This window comes from Hevea brasiliensis, chromosome 9, assembly GCF_030052815.1.
Source record: "Hevea brasiliensis isolate MT/VB/25A 57/8 chromosome 9, ASM3005281v1, whole genome shotgun sequence".
NCBI lineage: Eukaryota > Viridiplantae > Streptophyta > Magnoliopsida > Malpighiales > Euphorbiaceae > Hevea > Hevea brasiliensis.
In genome coordinates this window covers 16,868,984-16,894,028 of record NC_079501.1, presented here as the reverse complement: position 1 = coordinate 16,894,028, position 25,045 = coordinate 16,868,984, and the positions used below count along the sequence as shown (strand labels likewise).

The window sequence follows — 25,045 nt, the reverse complement described above, 5'->3', positions numbered from 1 at the left end:
AAAATTATTTTATTATCTAAATCAAATAAAAGACTCATAACTATTTAAAGGTTTATATATTTTGTCAAAATTATATTAAGGAAATTAATATTATAATATCAAAAAATAAACGAATTTTATTATCTATAATAATAATAAATTATATATTAAATATATACGTGGAGTCTTACCCCTCATATACTTATTTGTAATTTCCAAAAATTTAATTTTATTACTAAATTTATATTATTTTAAAAAAATAATAATAAAACCGCATGAGAATTTTTTATATTATCTACTTAAATAATTATCTTTCTCTGTCGGGACAGGCATGATTGCTTCCACTTGCAACTGCTATGCCCTTTTGGTACGGTTGAATTGATGATCTCCTTGGATTTAGAAACGACATTTAATCAAAATTACGAAACTTTAGCTTTCAATAATGTTTATTGCCCCCCATGCCCCATGAAGACATGTCAAAGACCTTGCCCTCTCTTTTTTCACTTGATTTCCATCTGCCTTCGTTGGCATCCATTGAACAGGCCATAGGGTGGGGTGTGGGATGACAAAAATTGAAGGCATTACTTTTAAATATCACAGCATTAAATCATATGACATATATGTTAATCTCTTGAAGGAAATATCATATTAGTCTTCTATGCACTAACTTGTTTTTCTCTTGTTTCGCTGGTTTGAGAGTCCCATGAGTTTCTGCCATAAGGCCGGCTTTTCCTCGCCTTTTCGGACAGGGAAGCTCGCTATCAGTTTTCCTTAACAGAATGTGGTCCTCTCTTCCCACATCAGGTGGGACTGTACAACTTTGTTCTTTTAGTGGAGGAGCTTGAATTTGAGTAAGGATTGTTTGTTTTTCTCCCTTTTTTTACATATCATATTTATTTGAAGATTGGTTCTTAGATCTATATTTGTTACGTCCAGGAGATGCAGGAGTCTCGTAATTTGGGAGCAACTACTTTATTTGTGTTGGTCGCCGTCTTCTTTCGCTGAGATGAGGTTCAGATTCGCATGGTGACGGTGAGGGTGCAAATTAAGGAGGATTTATCATTTGGTCCCAGTGAGCTAAGCAGCTTGATGTTTGGCACCTCATGGTTATGAAAGACTGAAACGTCATAGCTTCGTTCCTTCTCCTTCTGTGCGTCTAAACTTTACCTGTTGTTGTCACTGGAGATGTTATTGGTGCTACTATGTTTGGTACCTGATGGGCTTTGGTTGGCTTCTATGAAAGCTTACAAAGTATGTTGGGTCATTCTTACTTTTATCTCCGGTGATCGTTTCTTTTCTCCCCAACATCTGTGGTAACTTGTATTTATTTCTGTTACTCTAGTTTTTATGTGTGGTGTTGGGTGACAGTGATTGAGTCTGGGTAATAGACTTGATGTTGGATGGGCTTACTTGTATTTTTCATGGATCTAGAAAAAGGACTTTAGTGCAAGATTATTGCAAATAAAAAAAAAATATATATATATATATATATATATATATATATTAATATCTTGAAATTTAATTAATATATATACTGATTCCCTACAAGTACACCAATGGTTGATAAAAAAAACAAAGGAGACAGAATGATTAATGGTACATATTGGACTTTTTGTCACTCCTAATTATTAATTACAAAAAAAAAAGAGTATGTGGACAGATTAAATGTATAGTTTCATAACAATTTTCTAATGTTTGGTATATAGTTTTGGTGGATATATAGAGTAGAGTAGTAGGTCAAATCAAATCAATAGATATGAAGATGGACAAATTAAATGTCTATTTGTATTATGTTCACATCAACTATTTGCTTGAAATTAATAATATTTAGATGATTTGTCATTATTCAAACCACAAGACTATGATCCATTTAATTTAAAGAATGATGACTATATTAATATCCTTGTTTACTTCTTTTTTTTTCCTCATAATGTTAAAAGTGTGTGTGTAAATATTTGTCAGTCAACTTCCTTCTTTTTAATATATCTAATTCAAGGTAATGGTTAATATGGTAATTTTATAAAATATAAAAACTGAATTATTGAAATATAAATTCATTTTCACTTTCAGTTTGAAAGCTGCAACATTTCCATATGGGCCTAAAGTGTTATGGGTCATAGGTTTATGCATTTAATGGAGCACTTGATTTTGCCACAGCCCAAGTATGAGGGCCCAGTTAATATTGAATTTCAGGATTAATTTTTCAAAAAAATATTATTTAAAAAATTATTTTATAATTTTAATATTTTATAATTAAAATATTGTAAATTAAATTTAATACTTTTAATTAATATATCTAAGAAAATATATTGCCAACCGCGGTTTTAACAAAACTTTTAAATAAAACAAAACTCGTTTGAGCTGTTAAGATATAAGCTAACTCATTTGTTAGGTTTTTAATCACTATACACATTTTAGCAGCTTTTTATAATTATTTTATATTAAATAAAATATTTTATTTTAAAAATTAAATTTATAAAATTTTTCACATTTTATTTCATAAATTTTATAGAAAATAACATATAATTTTTATAAAACAATAAAAAAAATATTACATCAACAAAAAAATGATGATATGTACTTTAAAATTTTAATAAAAATTTATATATTAAATTAATGATAATAAATTAATAATATACTTTAATAATGAAAAATAAAATATGATTATTATTAATTTAAAATGATATTTTATTACATTATTTTTAAAAAAATACTATATACTTATATTAAATTAGTCAATTTTTATAAAATAATTACTTTATAAAAAATATTTCATTTTAATAAAACTTATGGAAAAAATACTTAAATTTTGTGAAGCGTAAGCTTTGGTCAAACAAAGTAATTATACTTTTTTTAAATACAATAAACATAAAAATATCATGAATTTATTAACAATTTATTATCAAATAAAAATATATAGAAAATAAATTTTTTTAATTTTGTAATATACACCGAAAATATAATATTTAAAGTTGATGGATTTTTATCTTATAGGTCTAATTGATAAAATGTATTTGAATTAAAATGCATTATTATAAAATCTCTTTTTTTATAATATTTATAACACATTTTTATGAATAATTTCATTAAATTTGTAAATTTTAATTGGAATTTAATTTTAGTGAAAAAAATCTGATATCATGAAATAATGGTCGACCTAAAAGTTTAGATTTGTAAGCATTAAAAACAAAGAATATGGAAGAATGAATTAACTTTCATATTTTTAGAATTTATTATTAATTATTTCCCTCCCTTCTGATGAGTTAGTTTTTCAGTTATAATTAAACTGCAAACAACAGGCCTCCTACAATATTGGGTAAATTTCTAATTATAATTAAATTAATTGAATGATAATGTTGAGATAATTTAAAATAGATGATGATGAAACATATAAATAGCAATATTATACACAAAAAAAAAAATCAGAAATTTTAGTGTCACAGTATTAATTAATTATAATTTCTTAAGAACCAAGGCAAATTGAATGGGGTTAATATCTTCTTTAACAATCTCCTCATTCACCATACTTGCATAGATCTCAAATAAAGAGTCTAAAATCTGATCTCCAAAGTGGTGGGAAATCATTGATTCTTGGATAGCCCTAACTGTCATTGCAACTTCTGCTCCATAGTTTCTGCTAACCTTTTCAAGTTGGCTCTCAGTCTCAAACATCTCCATTCGAACCAATTCAAAAGAGCCTTCTCTCCTTATCTCAGCTTCTATTTCATCTTTGGATGCTGTATAGAAATTCACTTCATAAGAATCAAGCTTTTCCTTCTCTATTTGTCCCTGCAAGAAATATAATGACAACACTTGTCACTATCAAAAAAGAAAAAGAACAGAAAATAAAAAGAAAATAAAAAGAAAAATTGGAAAATAGGAACCTGGGAAACCAAAATGGCAAGCGATCTTGAAAGAAGTTCCCAGAAGAATGAATTCCCTCTATCAACATGATCTGGGCCTATTCTTCCCAGCAAAATCAAGACCATACACCCTCCAGTAGTTACTTCTTGGGACCTTGATCGAAGGAACAAGGAGAAGTCATCTTGGAATTGCTTAAAATATGCTTGGGACACTAGCGGAGGACTGGATTCAGAAATGTAAATGTTGCCTTTATTTATTGACCTTCCTTGCTCATCATAAAGACCTGGTGGAATCTGCATATACTGACACGGTGATTCACATGCTTCACTATGCTTATTAACTCTTTTAATTTAACTTTTAGAACAAAATATTTTGTCTTTCTTGCTGCAAGTTTTGCTGGGACAGCTTTTGTAATTGTATTAAAAAAAGAAAAAAAAATCTAGGACCTATTATATTACATTTACTTCCTTTATTCTTTTTCTGAATTTGCTATTTGGAGGAAGGGTTTGGAATTAAGCCCAATTTATTTAATAATAGCCACAAATACACTATAAAAAAACCCCACAATTACATCCCCATTGAAGGAAAACATTATCCTTAACTAAAGGGTTGACAAAATAAATAAAAAGAGTGCAGACATAGTTTCACAATTTAGTGTTCAATTCATCAGAAATTATGTATGCATGAGACATTAATTTAATCTTAAATCACAATTGAATCATCTATAAACTTTTGATAATAGAAGAATTGATTCTTGTAAAGTAATTTGTCTAAGTACAGACTTCTTTCATATGGAACACTAGGACACAATTAAGAAACCATCAAAAAAAGACATCAAAAAAAAAAAAAAAAGGAAAGAAAAAAATCTGACCTGAGAAAGCCAGTGTAAACTGAAAGATGAGTAAACAAAGTGCAAGCAATTGTTGGGGAAAATTCGTCCATAAAAGGAACCAGGATAGCCTGCAATGAAAAGGGAAGGAGACCCACCACTTCTTTCTTTCTTAAGTTCTTTATAGAAATCTGGCAGGGACTTAAACACTGAATTGAAATCATTTGTTGGAAGATCATTAAGGTAAACTCTGAATTCTGGTGCTGGGCTCATGATCTTACAACTTACTGCTTCAACAGCTTCCAGAATATCTTTGATGATCGATAATGTGTTGGGTCCAGAAGAGCAACCTAAATCAGCTATGCCAAAGCTCTTTGGTGCTAGTGCAAGATAAACTTCTTGTAATGCTTCTATAGTTATGTGCTTGACCATATGAGATGCCTTCTTCTGTTGAAAATGAAACAAAGAAAATAAGCAGAAAGAGAGTGATACAAATATCTGCAGAATATTGGAAGAAAGAAAGAGGAGAGGAATTGATCACAAACCTGTAATGAGGAGTTTTTAGCATAGCTATGCTCTCCAATGCCTCCTGTCATGTGAAAGAGCTTCTCAACATCCATATTGATGGGTGATGTTCTAAGCATTGGAGGGTTCTGGTGCATTTTATCTTTACTTAAAGGCAAATTTCAATAATGTACTTCTTTACTTTTCGTTTCTGTCCTTGGAGTTATTTTTATATACATTTATAGTGATGATGGTGGTGGTTCAAGACTCAAGATACATTTAAAGTCGTCAAGTGCCAATGTGACATGATCATGATTTCGCTGTCCTCCTGCCAATGCAAGCCAAGCCGATATAGATCTGTAAAACCCGGCAGAAATGAAGTTTGTTCGTTATTATTTGCATGTAGTATAAAATAGTTTAATTATTTTGACTAAAAAAATCAATTAAATTTTTATATAACATTATTAAAAAAATTTATGTTTAAATTTAATTTATTATAAATATAAATGAGAAAATTTATATATTAATTTATATCTAAACTTAATAAAATTTTCAAACAATCACTATTATTGAAGTCGAATCAATTTAAAAAAGTTAATAATATCGAATTGAATTTATCACTATTTATAATACAGAAAAAAAGCTAATAATATACGTAATAATAATAAATATAATAATCATATGATCATCATTTTATCTTTCAAACAGCTGCATGGCTGTTATGATAAATTAAAAGTATATTATTTCTATCAAAATCAGTTGGATTTACGTGTCTAATCTGCTACAATATAATAGATATATTGTATATTGGTAAATGTAATATTTTTATTTAATTTATAAGTAAATAATATTTATTTATTGCAAATATTTAATTACTTATAATTTTCTTTTTAATTATTAAAATATATTTTGAACTAAATTACAATTGACATGTTAACAGAAATAGTAATAAAAAATTTTATCTAATAATTTATATTTATTAATAGTTAATTATTAATTATAAAATATATTTTATATAATCTATAAAAAAAAACAGTGGTGACTAAATACATACTTTGTGGTTGAGGTGAGAACTTGTTTTGTTAGATTTGTAACTTAAAAAGTGATTTTTTTTTCTTAGTGAGAGAATTAGTGGCGAATTTAGAAAAAAGAATTTTTAGGGTTAATATATAGATAAATTGTATAATATATTCAATGCATAAAAAATAGTACATTGAATATTTATATATAAATAGTTAATTTTTAAATTTAAGAAAACAGAATTCATATCTTTGTGAGTAAAAGTGTACATATGATATATACCACAAACACATAATAATTTATTAAATATATAGGAGTTACCTGATTTCTTATTAGTTAAAATATATTTTTCATTAAAAAGGTGAGGTGAATTAAATAAATATATAAATATATATGACTAATTAAAAAAAAAATGCATCGATTGACCTCTTTTTACTATATTAGATACGTCTCTGAAGAGAATAATTAATAAGATGGAGGATTATTTTTTATTCAAGATAGAACTCATATTATAGTATAATTTCTAAATTGAATTGGATTCATAATTAAATTAAGATTGAGAATTAATATAAAAGATTTATTTTGCTTTTATTTACTGCAGGATGAGATTCTTGCCCGTTAAGAGAGGTTTGATATGAAAAATATAGCTCTCAGAAGAAGAAATTATTGTATATCATAGTTAAAGATGTAGTTAAAGTAGTAAATATATAAGATAGTTAAAGTAATATATTGGGTTAGATTTAGAGAAGGGTGAGAGACACTGCCTAATGTATTATTTTTTTTGTTAGGTTTTGTTAATTATAATTGAATTGATAAATAGTATAGTTTTGAACATATAATTATTGATCATTTTATTGATAGTGAAAGAAAAGTATGCTCATAAATATAACATATATTAAGATGATAAATTATGTAAATATTATTATGGTGATTATTTGCTTTTTTTTTTAAGTGTGTAATATATATTAAATATTAAAAGAAATTAATTTTATAGCATATAAATTAATTAAAAATATTTTGATAAATAATTTATAAATATTAAAGCAAAGAGGGTTGGCTTTGATATGAGCTGCTTGGAAGCCGGTTGGATGAGATGACATAATGAGTTCCGCAAGTGATGGACCACTTGGGCATTCGAATAAAAAAAAAAGAATAATGGATAATGCGTCATGTTTGGGGTCTCACAACCATGCCTATCTTCAGCTGCAAGTGCTTTTCTTGGATTGGAGATCTCAAACAACTTTTCCACTTGTATGAACCATCTTTAAGTCTATCAAATCACAATTCAACTTGGTTAAAATTGGAACTTGAGAATACAATTCTTTTTTTCCATCATTTCCCCCATTTCATGCGTGCAGCTGCATAGCCATTTGTCAACTGAGGGATCCATATGCTTTATTTTGCTGGGAACTTCTTACAACACTACTGATAGCTACCCAAATTAATTACTGTGCCTATTTCTGGTTCTAGTTCATGCTACCATGTATATCATCCTTGTACATATATATATATAATTTCTTTCAAATTCTCAAGTTAATTTGATTACTTCTTCCCCATGTTTGGAATTTGGAAATTGGAAATTTTCTTTTGAGTAATTTTGGACCGTTCATTATTCTAAATTTGTTTTAATTAATAAGACATTTTTATATATAGTTATAACAAACATTTACACTTCAATTATTCCTCATAATGGGATCTACTATATATATAAATTGGTGGTCAAAATATATATAATGGTGGAATCAAATAATTTTTAATTATGTTTAACATTGTGTTCAAATGCATTAATTTCCACTATGTTTCTATACGCATGACTTGATAGAAAAATAGGGTTGAATTTAGCACAACACCACTAAAGTGGCATAAACCATTGTGGTTTAAATTGATGGCTCTACAATCTATGTACCGTTCATTTTGCTCTTTTTGGCCAAAATGGAATTATCCACATTTCAACAATTTTTTTTTTAAGTGTAACTGAGCTACATCACTTTGCATTATACAGGATAATGTTAATATCCCACACTAATTTAAGATTTAAGATGGGATATTGTGTCCTTATAAGGTTTTAAACACTTTTTCTTCTTGAATTAATTTTTGAAGTGAGTTAAATTTAACTTATTTTCTTAAGAGATAATTTATTTAATTAATTATCAATTAATGAGTCTAGTTTATCTATGTTTTGTCCATTTTACTTTCGCGTCCTCTAATTTATAGTCGTTGAAGTTGAAGTTGACGTTGATGTTATATTAAAGTTTGCGGGCTTAGAAATTAAAGGTTAAGGGTTTGTTTGACAATACTAGCTATTCCAGTAATTATTAATTGTTATAAGTTATTTTATTAATTAATTATTAATGATTAATTATTTATATAGTAATTTAAAGTAGAAATCTTTCGTAAAAAAAAAATCATAATTCACTTTTTAAAACTAGTATAAATATTTGAACCATCAAACAGCGCAAATAAGAGAGAAAATATTTAATTATGAAAACACTACACACCACTTGATAAATTGAGCACAGCTCCATTAAAATAGCGTAATACATATTTGATTGAATGGCTGGAGACTTTATACACCCTTCATTTTTCTTTATTCGTGGCGGACGTAGGATTGTCCACATTCCAGCAGTAGTTCCTATGTTGAGGTTGTCATTGTCCATTAGAACCAGAACGGGCACACACACCGCCCATAGAGGAGTGCAAAAGAAAAAAGAGTGCAGAAATGGAAGTTGTTGAAGTTCCATCATCTTTAGCTCTTTACTGCTTTGCTTTACCCTAGCTTTTGGCTTCTCCATCATGCGTCTGCAATTATTCGTTTCACTGACCAGTTCTTTTAACAATCGTAGTGCCATCTCAACCTCTTCGGGGAATTTCACACATAAATATTTGGCAATGGTTTGGGCTTCGGCAATGCTTTAACGTCACTTGTTAGTATGGACATAACAACTGTTCTATGGACTTTGCTCTACGCATAGCAAGCCCACAATAATGCTTCTCAAAACTTGGTTCAAAAAGTGGCAAGTCCAATTCAATGGTTATACAAACTACAAACTTCAATGTCGATATATATATATATATATATATATATATATATATATATATAATAAAGAGATTGAGAGATTACATGTTAAAATTATATATCTTACAATTTTTTATTTGAAAATAAAATTATATTTTCTTTTTACTTTTTTTTATTAAATTTTCACAATAAATTATAATTAAAAGTATACTATTATTTTTCTTAATTTAAAAAAATAAATAAATTTTAACCGATCTAAAATCAAATCAAATCTACAACTAAACAAAACCAGCGATCCGATTGAAGTTCCACAAAATTATAACCCAAAACCAAACCTTGGCCACTACTTTACTCATCCCATGTTTTTCAATATAAAAATTTTAAATGTAAAAATTTTATATAATTTTTTAGCCTACCAATAAGATTTTTGTGCGAAAAATAAATGGGAATTTTAAAAAGCAATGGGAGTATTCGGTGGAAAATCTGGTCCAAGACTACAAGAAATTTGGCGGAGAAAATTTGCAGTGCAGCTAGTCACGTATGCTTAGTACCGGGACCAGCAAATTTGGAATTGACAGCTCATTTTTTCTTATTTATTTATTTGCAATTGGTTGCTGATTGCTTTGCCAAAAAAAAAACAATATATAATTATTTTATTTAATGGTGGATATTTGTCAAGATAATTTTTTTTAAATTATTATTTATTAAGTATAATAAAATTTTAATTAATAATAAAACTAATAAATAAAAATATAAATTAATGAATAAATTTAATAATAATTTTAATAAATATTAATTTTATTACAAATAAAATAATTTTATTGATAATTAATTATTAAATATTTAATTACATCGAGTCATTTAAATTGTAAATTATTCATCAAATTATTATATAAAAATAATTTTAAATTAATTTACATATTATCAATCGTTGGAATTAATTTAAAAGAATAATTTCTATCTCATTTATTTTTTGAGTTTTTCATATTAATTAGTTAAGTCATATAAATTTTTGGATCGACGCTAACATAAATTGAAATTGATTTCTAATTAATGGTTCAAATAAAAATTATAGTCTTTAATTTCAATTTTCAGACTAATAAAAATATATATATAAAAAAAAATCCATATTAGAAACAACACCTTAGGAATGGTTATTATCATTTAATATCAAATTCCTAGAAATATCTGAAATTTTACATCCAAATTCTTCAATAATTATTTTTGCAACCCATAATTGGAATTTTGCTTTTACAAATTCACCCAAAAAAAAAAAAGAAAAAGGTAAAATGAAGAAAACACACTAGCTAAAGATATTGCATATGACTAAGCTAATTCAGTAATCATCCCTTCTTAGTCATAGCCACAATCACATTGACAAATTCAGTCTTCTCTCTGGCCATGCGATCAGCCACGAGTACCCTGTACTGGCGGAAAATATCTTCGATGATCGCGTCGCTGAAGCCAAAGTGTCCAACAAGCAAGGGCTCAGCCACAGCTCTCATGCACTTTGCAACATTATATCCACCATCTTTAAATGCATCAGCAAGGTTAAATTCATTGTGATAAGCATCCCAATTGACTGCAGAAACCTCCAACCGATCAATTATAAATGACCCTTCCTTTTCAATCTCGGATTGCACTTCAAATGGGGATGGTGTATACTGAGGAATGTTGAAGGAATCAAATTTCTCTTCCTCTATGATTCCCTGCATCATTAACATATATAACTCCATTTCACCACAAATATATTTGAAATATTCTTTTAAACCGGAAAGGTCACAAGATTAGTCAAGTATTAAATTATTTTGTGTTATGAAATATTGATATTCAGAGGGTTAATTATACTGATGATTATTAAGTTAATTATCCCTTAATTGTATTTTCATCATATAACTTCAATTTATGGAAACTACTTTCCATGAATGTAATATTTTATGTACCTCTAAGACCATTTCGTTAAGAACCATAGCCAAAAGCTCCCAGATGTAGCAGCACTCTTTGCTAGAAGGATCTGGACTTCTCCTACCCAAAAATGTCAAAACCATACGACCTCCTAACACCAACTCATTGAAGCGACAATTCAAAAATAATGAAAAATCTTTTTGAAATTGGAGATAATATGCCTTGAGAACGCTTGGAGGACTGCCGCTAGCCATATAAATGTTCCCTTTGTTATCCTCCAGGCCTTCAGGAACCTAAAGCAAAGATGTATCGATACATCATGAAATTTCACACGGGTATCGACATCTTCAAATTTAATTGTAAAGAAAAGAAAAAAAAAAAAAAAAGGAGAGAGAGAGTTTAATGGTCACCTGAGACAACCATTGGAGACTATAAGACGAATGGACAAAATGCAAGCTATTGCTAGGGAAAAGCCTGCCATGGAAAGAACCAGGGACTCCATTGAAAAAGCATGGCCCAGTTACAGCTTCAGCTTGTTTTTTCATTCTTTCTTGGAAACCTGGCAAGGATCTGAAAATGGTGTTGAAGTCATTCCCTGGTAGATCATTCAAGAACACCTGATATTCTGGTGATTGACGACCCAGCTTTCCACAAAGCTTTTCCACCACTTTGATGATTTCAGACACTGCAAATAGAGTGTTTGGTCCTGAAGAACATCCAAGGTCTGCAATGACTAGAGTCTTTGGGAAGGTGCCACAGTAGAGGTCTGTGATGGCTTCCTCTGTGATAGGCCTCGTCATCGATATCACTTTTTGCTGCATATATATTCAAGGTAAAATTTAGTAAACGGTCAGGCTTGAATAGAATGGAATGCGTGTCAAATTCAAAATGGGCCAAGTCAAAGGTTTTCAGGCCTGAATCAACATATATTATATATGTATAATTTAATATATAAAATTTTTAATTTATCAAAAATATTAATCATGTAAACATATATTTTATTTTTATTGAATAATATATCAATTAAATCTTAAATTTTTAACCCCTATATATTTTTATCGATTTAACAGCAGAGTTAAATTTGAAAACGATCTGCATGCATATTGGTAGTTGAAACAGGATCTAGGGTGTAATCGCACTCTTAACATATAAGTATGTAGCATAATCAATATTTTTTTCCTCTAAAAATATCCGTGTGAAATGAAAGTAATTTGTTGCATAATAAGTTTTTTTTTCCCATTGCCATGTTTCACTAATCTTAAACTTTTATCCATAACATTTGAGAATAAAAAATGAGAAATTATTAGATGTTTTTTAGGTATAAGCACCTTCTCACATTATTATATGGGGGCTTACCTTTTATATTATAAAAAGATATTTTTATAAAAGAATATTATTTGTATGTATTTTAAAAGAAGACATAAATATATGATAGTATTACCTATTAAATATAAAGATACAATATATTTATATTTTAGCCAATGGGTATAAGCCAGTCATGTATTAATCCTAACCTATTTTATCCATAATTGATAACAAGGAATCACGGCATAGCTTTCGCAAAACCTAATATTAATTATATGAAACTGCAGTGCTACTGTAAGGGCCGCAGTGGAAATGAGCATATATGCATACATGCTGGGAAACGGTTCTATATGAAATGAGCAGAAAGTAATACCTGAACCAATGAATTTTGAGCATAACTTGTTTCTCCAATTCCTCCATTCATGCGAAGAACTTGGACTACTTCCATCTCTCTCTCTCTCTCTCTCTCTTGTTTAAGGTTTTTTCTTGGGTATGCTTGTGCTTTGAAGTGAGGTGAATCTGCCTCTATTTATAGGCGTTCAAAAGAGAGGATGGTTGGTATTAGCAGTAATTAACTAAAATAGAAGGAATGGTTTCAATTATTGATTTTTGTTTTTTTTAAAGAATTATTGAAGTTTGGAATTTTGCTATTCAAAAAAGAGATAGGAATTGCATGACAACCGGGTTTGCTGTTGTGGATAACTGGCTACTGGCGATGACAGCTTTAACAGAGTAATGGGCCAATGGGATGGGTTGTTCAATTTTAAGGTTTGTTTCACACTGCTATTAAAATTGTTATCAAAAAAATTATTTTTAAAATATATTAATATTAAATTTAATAAATTTAAGTTATAAAAATATTAAAATAATAAAATAATTTTTTTAATTATTTTTTTAATAATATTTAAAATAATATTTTTATTTAAAAAATAATTTTAAACTTCCAAACACAATAAAAAAAAAAAACACTTACTTGTCCACTAACAATTGAATTTTTAAAATTTTTCATCATATGTCACATTCGCTTACATTTTTTCAGTCAATTATTGTTTATCAATGATTCTTTTATATCAGGGTATCTTATCAGGAACAGGGTCAATCCCTTACCACACATATAATAAACTCATGCTATGCCTTTTCCTCTTCATAGGTACTCTCTGGCTGTGCCATTTTGTTCATTTGCACCTTAATGTCAAAATAAAGATATTTCTGATACACAGGATCCTCTTAGAGAGGCAAGTGTAGAGCATACGTATCTCTGATTATAGGAGTATGATACATGTTCAAAGGTTTTTGGAGAGAAAGAGAAGAGTTTAGAAAGCCATAGAAGAGAACTTCAGAGAATATTATTGAAAGCGGAAATAGGTCTAATTACAACTGAAGAGAGCACTCCTTATATAGACTTGGAGACTCTTGGCATTACAGGCAACCGGTTAGAAACTGGCTACCGACACTCTTAAGTAGATAATGAAAAGTAAAATAAAGACGGACACATTATTATATTATTGACCGACAAACTTTAACTTTTATTATGGAGTGGTGGACAGATTGAGGGTGTCAAAATCGGAGTCATCAGAGTCGATTCCAAAAAAGTCCTTTGACCACTGTCGGTGTACAGGAGATGGTGGGTCAGCACTTTGAATGGCATCCCGTGACTCTGTATCCATTGGATCCTGGGAATCTTGCCACATGGGATGGGTCCAGTCAATAGGCTCATCAGTGAGAGACCGGATGGGACCAAGTGATGTACAATTCACATGGGGAGGCACCAGGCAATAATAGCTGTTGATTTCACAGAGGTATTCAACTAGTTGTTTTCTCAAGGGTCCCATGGCATCTTTGTCAATAATTGATCCTACGTAAGTCCTCCACTCGTATTCAGTATTCTGGGTCCAGAGAAGTCCATCGGGCCTCCTAGAGAAAGGCCTGTGAAAAATGAACATGGTTTTGATGTTGGGCTGAGTACTGATGGGCCTTTCCTCTATTCCATGGGTGTCTATGATGCGCTTCAAATTGTAGCGCCATGCTGAAATGGGCTTGAACCATTCCAGAAACCTGGAGAGGAGAGTCTTGTTGGTGTTGTTCATAACATACTGGTACAGGGCCATGAGTGGGAATTCTATTCCTGTGGAATAGAGAGTAACCATGTACCAGAGGAGCCATAGTTCTTCCAGGATGAGTTCTCTATCAGGGTGGATACTGAAACATGTGAGGAAAGGGTTGTCAGGAATAAAGATAGACGAGGATGGGAGTAATCCTCTTTGGGTGTTTCTTGCACTCAGGTAGTGAAACAGATGATCCCTTGCGAACTTAGCCATTTGTGTGATAGGCTGGTTTGGTGAGCATCCAGGAGGGAAACTGTCTGGAGTAGGAACTAGGAAATTGTGCATTGGAGAAGGAGTATGTGGGGAGGATGAAGATGATGCCATAAGGATCAAAGGGAGTGTAGAGAAAGATTGGATCAGGTGGAGGTTTTTGGGCCTGGATAGGAGGTCAGGAACCAAATTATGCTTCCCTTTGATATGCTGGACTGTGAATTTATACTTGGCGAACTAGTCTTTAAGCCTCAGTAATTGTGGTTCAGGAAGAGACTTATTTTTGAAGTCGAGAACCTTTGGGAAGGATGAGCTGTTCCTGACCACAGTGAAGTGGTGGCCAATCAAATAAAATTCAAATTTCTTTATTCCATTTTTGACAGCTAATATCTCTTTATAGACCGAATGATAATGTTTCTGAGGCTCTGGGAATTCTCCACTAGCATGTCCGCAGATATGCTTTTCTCCTTGTATTTCTTCAATGAGGACTGCACCCCAGTGGGTGTCACTGGCATCAGTTTGAAGGATGCGGTGTCCAATGCTAGGAATCTTTAGTGGTGGCGGGTTCAGAGCCACTTCTTTTAATGCTTTAACTGCACATGTCTGTTCATGCTTCCATGGTGGGGCATCCTTCTTAAGCATTTTTGACAGCTGGCAAGTGTGGGCAGCCACATGCGGGATAAACTTCCTGATGTAATTGATAATACCAAGGAACTGCTGTATTTGTTTTATTGTTAAGTCCTTATCAGGGAACTTCAGTAATTCTTCTGCAATGTGAGGTCCCGGTTGGTATTTTCCATCCTTGAATTTCATTCCAAGGAAGTCGATATCTGTTTGGGCCAATGAGCTCTTCTTTTCTGATAGCATAATTTCATAGGAATCCACCAATTGTTGAAATGTAGAGAGGAGTGTCTTATGGGCCGTAACATCTTTGGAGAAGAGAAGGATATCGTCTATATAAATAAGAGCACTATGAAGTATAGGCTCAAATATCCTTGTCATGGCCTTTTGGAAAACTGATGGGGCTGTCTTAAGGCCGAATGGAAGGACTGTCCATTGGTATTGGGCCGTAGGGATGCAGAAAGCAGTCTTGGGCCTATCAGAGGGGTTAATACCCAATTGCCAAAATCCAGCTTTGAGATCAAACTTGGAGAAAATATGGGCTTCGTGTAGTTGAGTGAACAAGGCTTCAGGCTTTGGTAATGGGAACTTGTCATCTTAGAGGAAATGATTGAGGAGCTTGTAATCAATGACAAGTCTTTTCTTTCCTCTTAATTGTTCTGATCTTTTTTCAACATAAAAGGCCTGGCAGGCCCATTGAGAGGAAGTGGGTTCTATGAGGCCTTGTTGGAGAAGCTGTTTGCACTCTTCTTGGGCTAAAGCCAAGTCTGTAGGGTTCATCCCTGGGTGTGATGCCTTTGTTGGGTTGATATCTTCATTTAGTTTGAATGGAAGATTGACAAAGAATTCCGGATTTTTCCATGGGGGTGGTGATGGCGAAAATGTGCATGGGAATCAGCACAGGACCTTAAGAGTAGCTCCTTGTGTTCTTGGAACTTAGCTGAGGCATCAGCCAGAGAATATAATCTTGGGACAGAAGAAAATGGCTAAAAATTTCTCTTATATTTCAATCCTGTGGGGAGGATCTTCAAATGCTTCGCCTGTTGATACAAGTCAAAGCCTATTAATAGATCCTTGTCAGGAAGATCTGACCCAATAACCCTGGTCCAGAGGATACAAGTGGGGAAGAACTGAATTCCAATTGGATGCTTGGTGATGAGGCTAGTCTTGAAAACATTCCCATCTGCTGCCTTAAAGTATTCTTCATGAGGGATCCAGTACTCTGAGGGTAAGATGGCTGGGTTCATCATGCTTTTGTGAGCCCCGGTATCTAGGAAGCCAATGACACTAATGGGCCGTTCATACTTGCTGGGGAGGATATGAATCGGGACTAAAGGAATTGGAATAGTGTCTGGGCCATAAGTGGATTGAGAGGATTGGATATGTTGGACCAGTTAAGACGGGTAATGGGCTTCAGTATCTGAACTGGATTCTTCTGATCCAGTGTCCACTCCAAGGGCAAAGACTGTATCTTCATCGGGTTCATCCTGTTCAGAGAATAGGGATTCAACATCATCATGCTCCAGGGAGATGTGAGAAGCCTGTTGTATATGTTGTAATAGCTTAACTGCCTTATTGGGGTTCTTAGGGCAGTTCTTGGCATAGTGACCTCAATTTCCACAAATATAGCACCTATAAGACTTTTTTGTACCCGTTTTTTTCTTCCGAAAGTATCTGACCGTCCTTCTTCCCTTCTTTTGCTTGAAAGGGGGTTTGAACCCAGATGGATACTTCTTGTAATGTGTTTTCTTTTTTGGCTTGCATTCACAGTTCTTTTCCTTACATTTAATGGCAAGGTGAGACTTCTGGCATACATTCTTTAAAGCTTTGCTGTTGTCAATGATGTCTTTGAACAGCTTCTGTTATTCACACATTTTGTCCAGACAGGCCAGAGTCATTTGATGGATTTCTCCTATAGTGATAGCATTCATTGCTCTTCTAGTAGCAGCAATACTTCTGTGGAGTTCTGGTTGTAATGCTTCTGGTAGGGAGGCAATATAGGTATGCCTGAGGTTGACATCATTATAACCATTAAGCAGATAATAACGTTGAGTCATGCGCTGGTAGTTTTTTTCAATGTCTGATCTTTTCAAAGAACAGCAGCGTATATCAAAGAACTCTTGCCTTAGCTGCTTGTTGTATAAGGAAGCATCTCTGAGGAATTCAGCAAAGAGAGCGTTGACAGCTTGTAAGGGAGTCAGGTGGCAAAATTGAGCTTTCTAATATTCTCCAATGGAGGAAAACTAGTCTTGCAATGTGCCAACAGTTCGAGAGATAAATTCTCTGAGTATAGAGTGGGAGTCAGCACCTTCCCGAAGCATTTGGACATCAAGCCAAGCTTTAAATTCTGCAAGGCGATCTCTCCATCTTGATGGGGGAATATCATCTAAGGTAAACCATGGGCCTGAACTGGGCCTGGCCTGTTGTGGAGCGCCAGGTAGTCTAAAATCTAGAATTGGTTCATCATCAGGGATTTCAACATGGGGATCTTGGGCTTGATGAGGCCCTGTAGGGCCCGTAGTGCCACTGGTAGAGTCTGCAGTTGGAGAAGGACCTGTTTGAGAGGCTGCTGGCTGAGGATCAGCCATGAGCAGTGTTGTGATATCCATTCGTCCGTCCTCGCTGTCATTAGACGAATCATCAGAAGAATCTCTTTCTGGTTCTGGTTCAGAGGGTATAGACACCATATGCTGAGGAGGAGGATCAGGATACATCTTATCCTTCCCTTTATCAATTTTCCTTTTCGGAGGATGGGATTCTTCCGAGGAAGATGGACTCTTTGGCTCATATCTGGTAGGTGTTGGAGTTGGGGTAGATCTGAACAAAGGAGATGGGTGATACGGGGTTGGAGATGGCTCATATGAATAGTTAAAAGGTCCAAACGGAGAGTAAGCAGGTTCAGGAGTAGGAAGAAAAGGGTTAGGAGTTGTTTGAGCAGAGAAAAGGCTGAATGAGCTGTAAGAGACCGGAGCTTCTGTGGGTTTGTGCAAGTCTGCTTCAACTTGGGCTAATTGTTTTTTCAGCCTTCTTATTTCCTGTTCCTTTTGGTTAAATTCTACACCAAATCTCCGTTGTTGGATTAAAGCCTTCAGATCTCTATCAAGCTGGGTAATTCTGCCTTGTAAGTCTTTATACATGTTTTGGGCAAAAGCAGTGAAGGAGTCAATCTTTTGATCAACATGCTGAGTCCTGGTGAGGACTTGATCAATCTTGGAATCAATACGCTGTAGCGCCTTATTCTGGACAGCAGCATTCTTGGTTTGCCAGTTCAAAACTTCTTCAGCTTGAGTGATCGGGGTTATTGACCTTCACTATCAACTTTAGTTGAGTGAATGAAAGGTCTGGTGGAGATTTTGGTCTGCTGGTCTGTCTGTTGTGCTAATGGAGGAAAGTCTGCTTCATAAGAGGCAGGTGAGAACGTCATGCAGGGTTGTACCAGAGGAAGTGCAGGAGGAGGGGAAGAAACTGGCTTGAGAGGGGGTAGTTTCTTTCCTTCCTTTCTGATGATCTCAAGGGCAAGCTCATAGATGGGAAGAGGCTTCTTCTGCTTGGTTTCTTCATGGATACCAATCCATGGACTATTATCTAGATAGTCTCTTCTGAGAACTTGTAGAGGCTTGCAAGAGGCTTTCTTAGTTTGTTTGGTGAGCTTCCTCCAATTTTTATCAGACAGAGGATGGTCATATTCATTTTCCCAGTAGTTATCACAACAATCACAATCTTCATCGCATGCTCTAGAGTCTGGGAGATCCCAGGGACAGTGACCATCTATTTTCTGATGATAGATGTAATGGTTGTCAGGTGTTACTGCTCCAATGGGATAGTCTTCTTGCTCCTTATCTAATGGCTGGACCATCATGGTCTGGAATACAGGCAAGGATCCTGTAGAATGCCGTGGTGGCTAAAAGGAAGTTTGTACTGTACCGTTAGGATTCCTTTTGAAAGATGATTCTGTGATTTGGATTGATTGAGATGTTGAATGGAGCCTTTCATAATTGGTTAACCAATCCTTTGGGATGAGCTGTTCAAGCTCATTTCTAGGCAGTTGCCTAGGTATCTGAACAATCGTTGGGGTGGTCTCAGTGTCCGCTAGCACAAGTAAAGCGTCATTTGATACAAATGGCTGAGATAAGTCTACTGCATGATCTTGCAGCCTGTAGATAATCTGGTGGTGTAACGTAGCCATCATGGAGGATGTGACTTGAGCTGCACCTGTGAGTTGGATTTGGACTTTCAAAGCAGTGCTGAGATGTGGATCTCTAAGGGAGAGATTGTAGTTTGGAAAAAATGTCAATACCACACTTCCAGCATGTAAAGTGGTAAGACATGTCCCTATCACTGCATGTTCATACTGTAAGAACCTTGTATCAAGGAGTGATACTCTTGCTGTCACTGGAAGTCCTCGTCGTCCATGTAGACTGAGGATAAGTCAGACAGCTCCAAAGTGGAGGTGAGAAAACCCTTCTTGTCTCCATCTAGGAATGAGCTGAGGAGGGATTTCTAAAGTCACGTACTGTTCAACAGATGAACTCTGGAGAGAGCATTGATCCATTATGGAGGCCTAAACATATTCTTTTGACAAAGATCTTCTGGAAGAAATCAAGGATCTGATAGATCTGGTAAGAGATCCAGATCGTCTGTAGATATTATAAGGACTGAGAAGAGGTAAGAGTGACTCTCCAACCTGAGCATCTTCAGGTGGAGTAGATATTTCTACAAGATTATCAATTCTGGAGGATAGTGTTCTCCGAAGTGGTGAAGAGAAAGAAAGAGAAGAGGTGAGATTAACAATCTTAGAAGGAGAAGGGGTCTGAAGATGAGTTTCAGCAATAGGGTTGGGTGTTTGACAATCCATGTTTGGTACGTGGCGTTGTGGCTAGAGATCGCTCTACCTTCTAGGAAGGAATCAAGCAGTTACTAGTTTCCAGCCGATATACCAAGGTAAGAGAAGATGGCAGAAAACAGTGATTACATGTTAAAAATATATATCTTACAATTTTTTATTTGGAAATAAAATTATTTTTTTTACTTTTTTATTAAATTTTCACAATAAATTATAATTAAAAGTATACTATTTTTTTCTTAATTTAAAAAAATAAATAAATTTTAACCAATCTAAAATCAAATCGAATCTACAACTAAATAAAACCAGCGATCTGATTGAAGTTCCACCAAATTATAACCCAAAACCAAACCTTGGCCACTACTTTACTCATCCCATGTTTTTCAATATAAAAATTTTAAATGTAAAAATTTTATATAATTTTTTAGCCTACCAATAAGATTTTTGTGCGAAAAATAAATGGGAATTTTAAAAAGCAATGGGAGTATTCGGTGGAAAATCTGGTCCAAGACTACAAGAAATTTGGCGGAGAAAATTTGCAGTGCAGCAAGTCACGTATGCTTAGTACCGGGACCAGCAAATTTGGAATTGACAGCTCATTTTTTTTTTATTTATTTATTTGCAATTGGTAGCTGATTGCTTTGCCAAAAAAAAAACAATATATAATTATTTTATTTAATGGTGGATATTTGTCAAGATAATTTTTTTTAAATTATTATTTATTAAGTATAATAAAATTTTAATTAATAATAAAACTAATAAATAAAAATATAAATTAATGAATAAATTTAATAATAATTTTAATAAATATTAATTTTATTACAAATAAAATAATTTTATTGATAATTAATTATTAAATATTTAATTACATTGAGTCATTTAAATTGTAAATTATTCATCAAATTACTATATAAAAATGATTTTAAATTAATTTACATATTATCAATCGTTGGAATTAATTTAAAAGAATAATTTCTATCTCATTTATTTTTTGAGTTTTTCATATTAATTAGTTAAGTCATATAAATTTTTGGATCGACGCTAACATAAATTGAAATTGATTTCTAATTAATGGTTCAAATAAAAATTATAGTCTTTAATTTCAATTTTCAGACTAATAAAAATATATATATAAAAAAAAATCCATATTAGAAACAACACCTTAGGAATGGTTATTATCATTTAATATCAAATTCCTAGAAATATCTGAAATTTTACATCCAAATTCTTCAATAATTATTTTTGCAACCCATAATTGGAATTTTGCTTTTACAAATTCACCCAAAAAAAAAAAAGAAAAAGGTAAAATGAAGAAAACACACTAGCTAAAGATATTGCATATGACTAAGCTAATTCAGTAATCATCCCTTCTTAGTCATAGCCACAATCACATTGACAAATTCAGTCTTCTCTCTGGCCATGCGATCAGCCACGAGTACCCTGTACTGGCGGAAAATATCTTCGATGATCGCGTCGCTGAAGCCAAAGTGTCCAACAAGCAAGGGCTCAGCCACAGCTCTCATGCACTTTGCAACATTATATCCACCATCTTTAAATGCATCAGCAAGGTTAAATTCATTGTGATAAGCATCCCAATTGACTGCAGAAACCTCCAACCGATCAATTATAAATGACCCTTCCTTTTCAATCTCGGATTGCACTTCAAATGGGGATGGTGTATACTGAGGAATGTTGAAGGAATCAAATTTCTCTTCCTCTATGATTCCCTGCATCATTAACATATATAACTCCATTTCACCACAAATATATTTGAAATATTCTTTTAAACCGGAAAGGTCACAAGATTAGTCAAGTATTAAATTATTTTGTGTTATGAAATATTGATATTCAGAGGGTTAATTATACTGATGATTATTAAGTTAATTATCCCTTAATTGTATTTTCATCATATAACTTCAATTTATGGAAACTACTTTCCATGAATGTAATATTTTATGTACCTCTAAGACCATTTCGTTAAGAACCATAGCCAAAAGCTCCCAGATGTAGCAGCACTCTTTGCTAGAAGGATCTGGACTTCTCCTACCCAAAAATGTCAAAACCATACGACCTCCTAACACCAACTCATTGAAGCGACAATTCAAAAATAATGAAAAATCTTTTGAAATTGGAGATAATATGCCTTGAGAACGCTTGGAGGACTGCCGCTAGCCATATAAATGTTCCCTTTGTTATCCTCCAGGCCTTCAGGAACCTAAAGCAAAGATGTATCGATACATCATGAAATTTCACACGGGTATCGACATCTTCAAATTTAATTGTAAAGAAAAGAAAAAAAAAAAAGGAGAGAGAGTTTAATGGTCACCTGAGACAACCATTGGAGACTATAAGACGAATGGACAAAATGCAAGCTATTGCTAGGGAAAAGCCTGCCATGGAAAGAACCAGGGACTCCATTGAAAAAGCATGGCCCAGTTACAGCTTCAGCTTGTTTTTTCATTCTTTCTTGGAAACCTGGCAAGGATCTGAAAATGGTGTTGAAGTCATTCCCTGGTAGATCATTCAAGAACACCTGATATTCTGGTGATTGACGACCCAGCTTTCCACAAAGCTTTTCCACCACTTTGATGATTTCAGACACTGCAAATAGAGTGTTTGGTCCTGAAGAACATCCAAGGTCTGCAATGACTAGAGTCTTTGGGAAGGTGCCACAGTAGAGGTCTGTGATGGCTTCCTCTGTGATAGGCCTCGTCATCGATATCACTTTTGCTGCATATATATTCAAGGTAAAATTTAGTAAACGGTCAGGCTTGAATAGAATGGAATGCGTGTCAAATTCAAAATGGGCCAAGTCAAAGGTTTTCAGGCCTGAATCAACATATATTATATATGTATAATTTAATATATAAAATTTTTAATTTATCAAAAATATTAATCATGTAAACATATATTTTATTTTTATTGAATAATATATCAATTAAATCTTAAATTTTTAACCCCTATATATTTTTATCGATTTAACAGCAGAGTTAAATTTGAAAACGATCTGCATGCATATTGGTAGTTGAAACAGGATCTAGGGTGTAATCGCACTCTTAACATATAAGTATGTAGCATAATCAATATTTTTTTCCTCTAAAAATATCCGTGTGAAATGAAAGTAATTTGTTGCATAATAAGTTTTTTTTTCCCATTGCCATGTTTCACTAATCTTAAACTTTTATCCATAACATTTGAGAATAAAAAATGAGAAATTATTAGATGTTTTTTAGGTATAAGCACCTTCTCACATTATTATATGGGGGCTTACCTTTTATATTATAAAAAGATATTTTTATAAAAGAATATTATTTGTATGTATTTTAAAAGAAGACATAAATATATGATAGTATTACCTATTAAATATAAAGATACAATATATTTATATTTTAGCCAATGGGTATAAGCCAGTCATGTATTAATCCTAACCTATTTTATCCATAATTGATAACAAGGAATCACGGCATAGCTTTCGCAAAACCTAATATTAATTATATGAAACTGCAGTGCTACTGTAAGGGCCGCAGTGGAAATGAGCATATATGCATACATGCTGGGAAACGGTTCTATATGAAATGAGCAGAAAGTAATACCTGAACCAATGAATTTTGAGCATAACTTGTTTCTCCAATTCCTCCATTCATGCGAAGAACTTGGACTACTTCCATCTCTCTCTCTCTCTCTCTCTCTTGTTTAAGGTTTTTTCTTGGGTATGCTTGTGCTTTGAAGTGAGGTGAATCTGCCTCTATTTATAGGCGTTCAAAAGAGAGGATGGTTGGTATTAGCAGTAATTAACTAAAATAGAAGGAATGGTTTCAATTATTGATTTTTGTTTTTTTTAAAGAATTATTGAAGTTTGGAATTTTGCTATTCAAAAAAGAGATAGGAATTGCATGACAACCGGGTTTGCTGTTGTGGATAACTGGCTACTGGCGATGACAGCTTTAACAGAGTAATGGGCCAATGGGATGGGTTGTTCAATTTTAAGGTTTGTTTCACACTGCTATTAAAATTGTTATCAAAAAAATTATTTCTAAAATATATTAATTAAAAATATTAAAAAATAATTTAAAATTAAATTTAATAAATTTAAATTATAAAAACATTAAAATAATAAAATAATTTTTTTAAATTATTTTTCAATAATATTTAAAATAATATTTTTATTTAAAAAAATAATTTTAAACTTCCGAACGCAATAAGAAAAATACTTAATTGTCCACCAATAATTGAATTTTTAAAATTTTTCATTATATGTCATTTTTGCTTACATTTTTTTAGTCAATTATTGTCTATCAATGATTCTTTTATATCAGGGTATCTTATCAGAATCAATCTATTGATTATGCTTTGCATGGAATATTAAAAAATTATTTAATTTAAAATTTTAAATAAAAACTTTAAAAATAATTTAACATATACTAATACAGAAATATTTTAATAAGTAATAATAATAATATCAAAAACCTTTGACTCACAGAGACCCATATAAATTAACAACTCAGCCATCACAAATAGAATTCCGTTGAGGAAATTACATTTTCATGTTAATTGATTCGAATTAACACATGCATTTGAATCTTATCAATGTCAAAAAAAGGACCACTTTTTTTTTTATTAAACTCATAATTTTAAAAAATAGTGCTTGGATACTATATTAAATTAAATTCAATTTGCACGTTATACATGCATTAATGCATATATAATTCCATTTAACTATTGAACATTAATTGCATAAATTGAAAATTGGTTTTATAAATAAATTATGAATTAGGACCACAATTAACGATATTACCTACCCAAAAATCAATCAATCATCTAAGTAGTTATAGTAATAAGTTTTC

The 25,045-nt window shown here is 32.2% G+C and overlaps 2 protein-coding genes and 1 pseudogene across 3 annotated transcripts; all 3 read right to left on the bottom strand.

Annotated features, from left to right (window-relative positions):
- Positions 1 to 3,408: 3,408 nt before the first annotated feature.
- Positions 3,409 to 5,386, bottom strand: LOC110663557 (probable methyltransferase TCM_000336). Of its 2 annotated transcripts, none has more exons than XM_021822903.2 (4): positions 5,218 to 5,386; positions 4,715 to 5,119; positions 3,864 to 4,145; positions 3,409 to 3,768 (listed from the first exon to the last, which is right to left on the bottom strand). In XM_021822903.2, exons 1-4 carry the CDS (start codon positions 5,332 to 5,334, stop codon positions 3,433 to 3,435), a joined length of 1,140 nt encoding a protein of 379 aa, XP_021678595.2. In that variant the 5' UTR covers positions 5,335 to 5,386; the 3' UTR covers positions 3,409 to 3,432. The 2 variants fall into 2 exon arrangements, with proteins under 2 accessions (XP_021678595.2, XP_021678596.2); XM_021822904.2 differs by having other exon boundaries at positions 3,864 to 4,136; positions 5,218 to 5,385.
- Positions 5,387 to 10,342: 4,956 nt separating this feature from the next.
- On the bottom strand, positions 10,343 to 12,953 carry LOC110663556 (salicylate carboxymethyltransferase). The gene is made up of 4 exons (XM_021822902.2): positions 12,796 to 12,953; positions 11,528 to 11,932; positions 11,156 to 11,410; positions 10,343 to 10,921 (listed from the first exon to the last, which is right to left on the bottom strand). Exons 1-4 carry the CDS (start codon positions 12,868 to 12,870, stop codon positions 10,556 to 10,558), a joined length of 1,101 nt encoding a protein of 366 aa, XP_021678594.2. The 5' UTR covers positions 12,871 to 12,953; the 3' UTR covers positions 10,343 to 10,555.
- Positions 12,954 to 21,349: 8,396 nt separating this feature from the next.
- Positions 21,350 to 23,055, bottom strand: LOC110663555 (salicylate carboxymethyltransferase-like; annotated as a pseudogene).
- Positions 23,056 to 25,045: the final 1,990 nt, after the last annotated feature.

Bases quoted from the DNA above. Each gene is read 5' to 3' on its own strand.
- LOC110663557 (XM_021822903.2), bottom strand. From the start codon at position 5,334: ATGCACCAGAACCCTCCAATGCTTAGAACATCACCCATCAATATGGAT. The intron at 5,120-5,217 runs GTTTGTGATCAA...CATTTTCAACAG, and splicing joins CTAAAAACTCCTCATTACAG to AAGAAGGCATCTCATATGGT. The intron at 4,146-4,714 runs GTCAGATTTTTT...TCACCGTGTCAG, and splicing joins GTTTACACTGGCTTTCTCAG to TATATGCAGATTCCACCAGG.
- LOC110663556 (XM_021822902.2), bottom strand. From the start codon at position 12,870: ATGGAAGTAGTCCAAGTTCTTCGCATGAATGGAGGAATTGGAGAAACA. The intron at 11,933-12,795 runs GTATTACTTTCT...ATATATATGCAG, and splicing joins CTCAAAATTCATTGGTTCAG to CAAAAAGTGATATCGATGAC. The intron at 10,922-11,155 runs GTACATAAAATA...TTAATGATGCAG, and splicing joins TTAACGAAATGGTCTTAGAG to GGAATCATAGAGGAAGAGAA.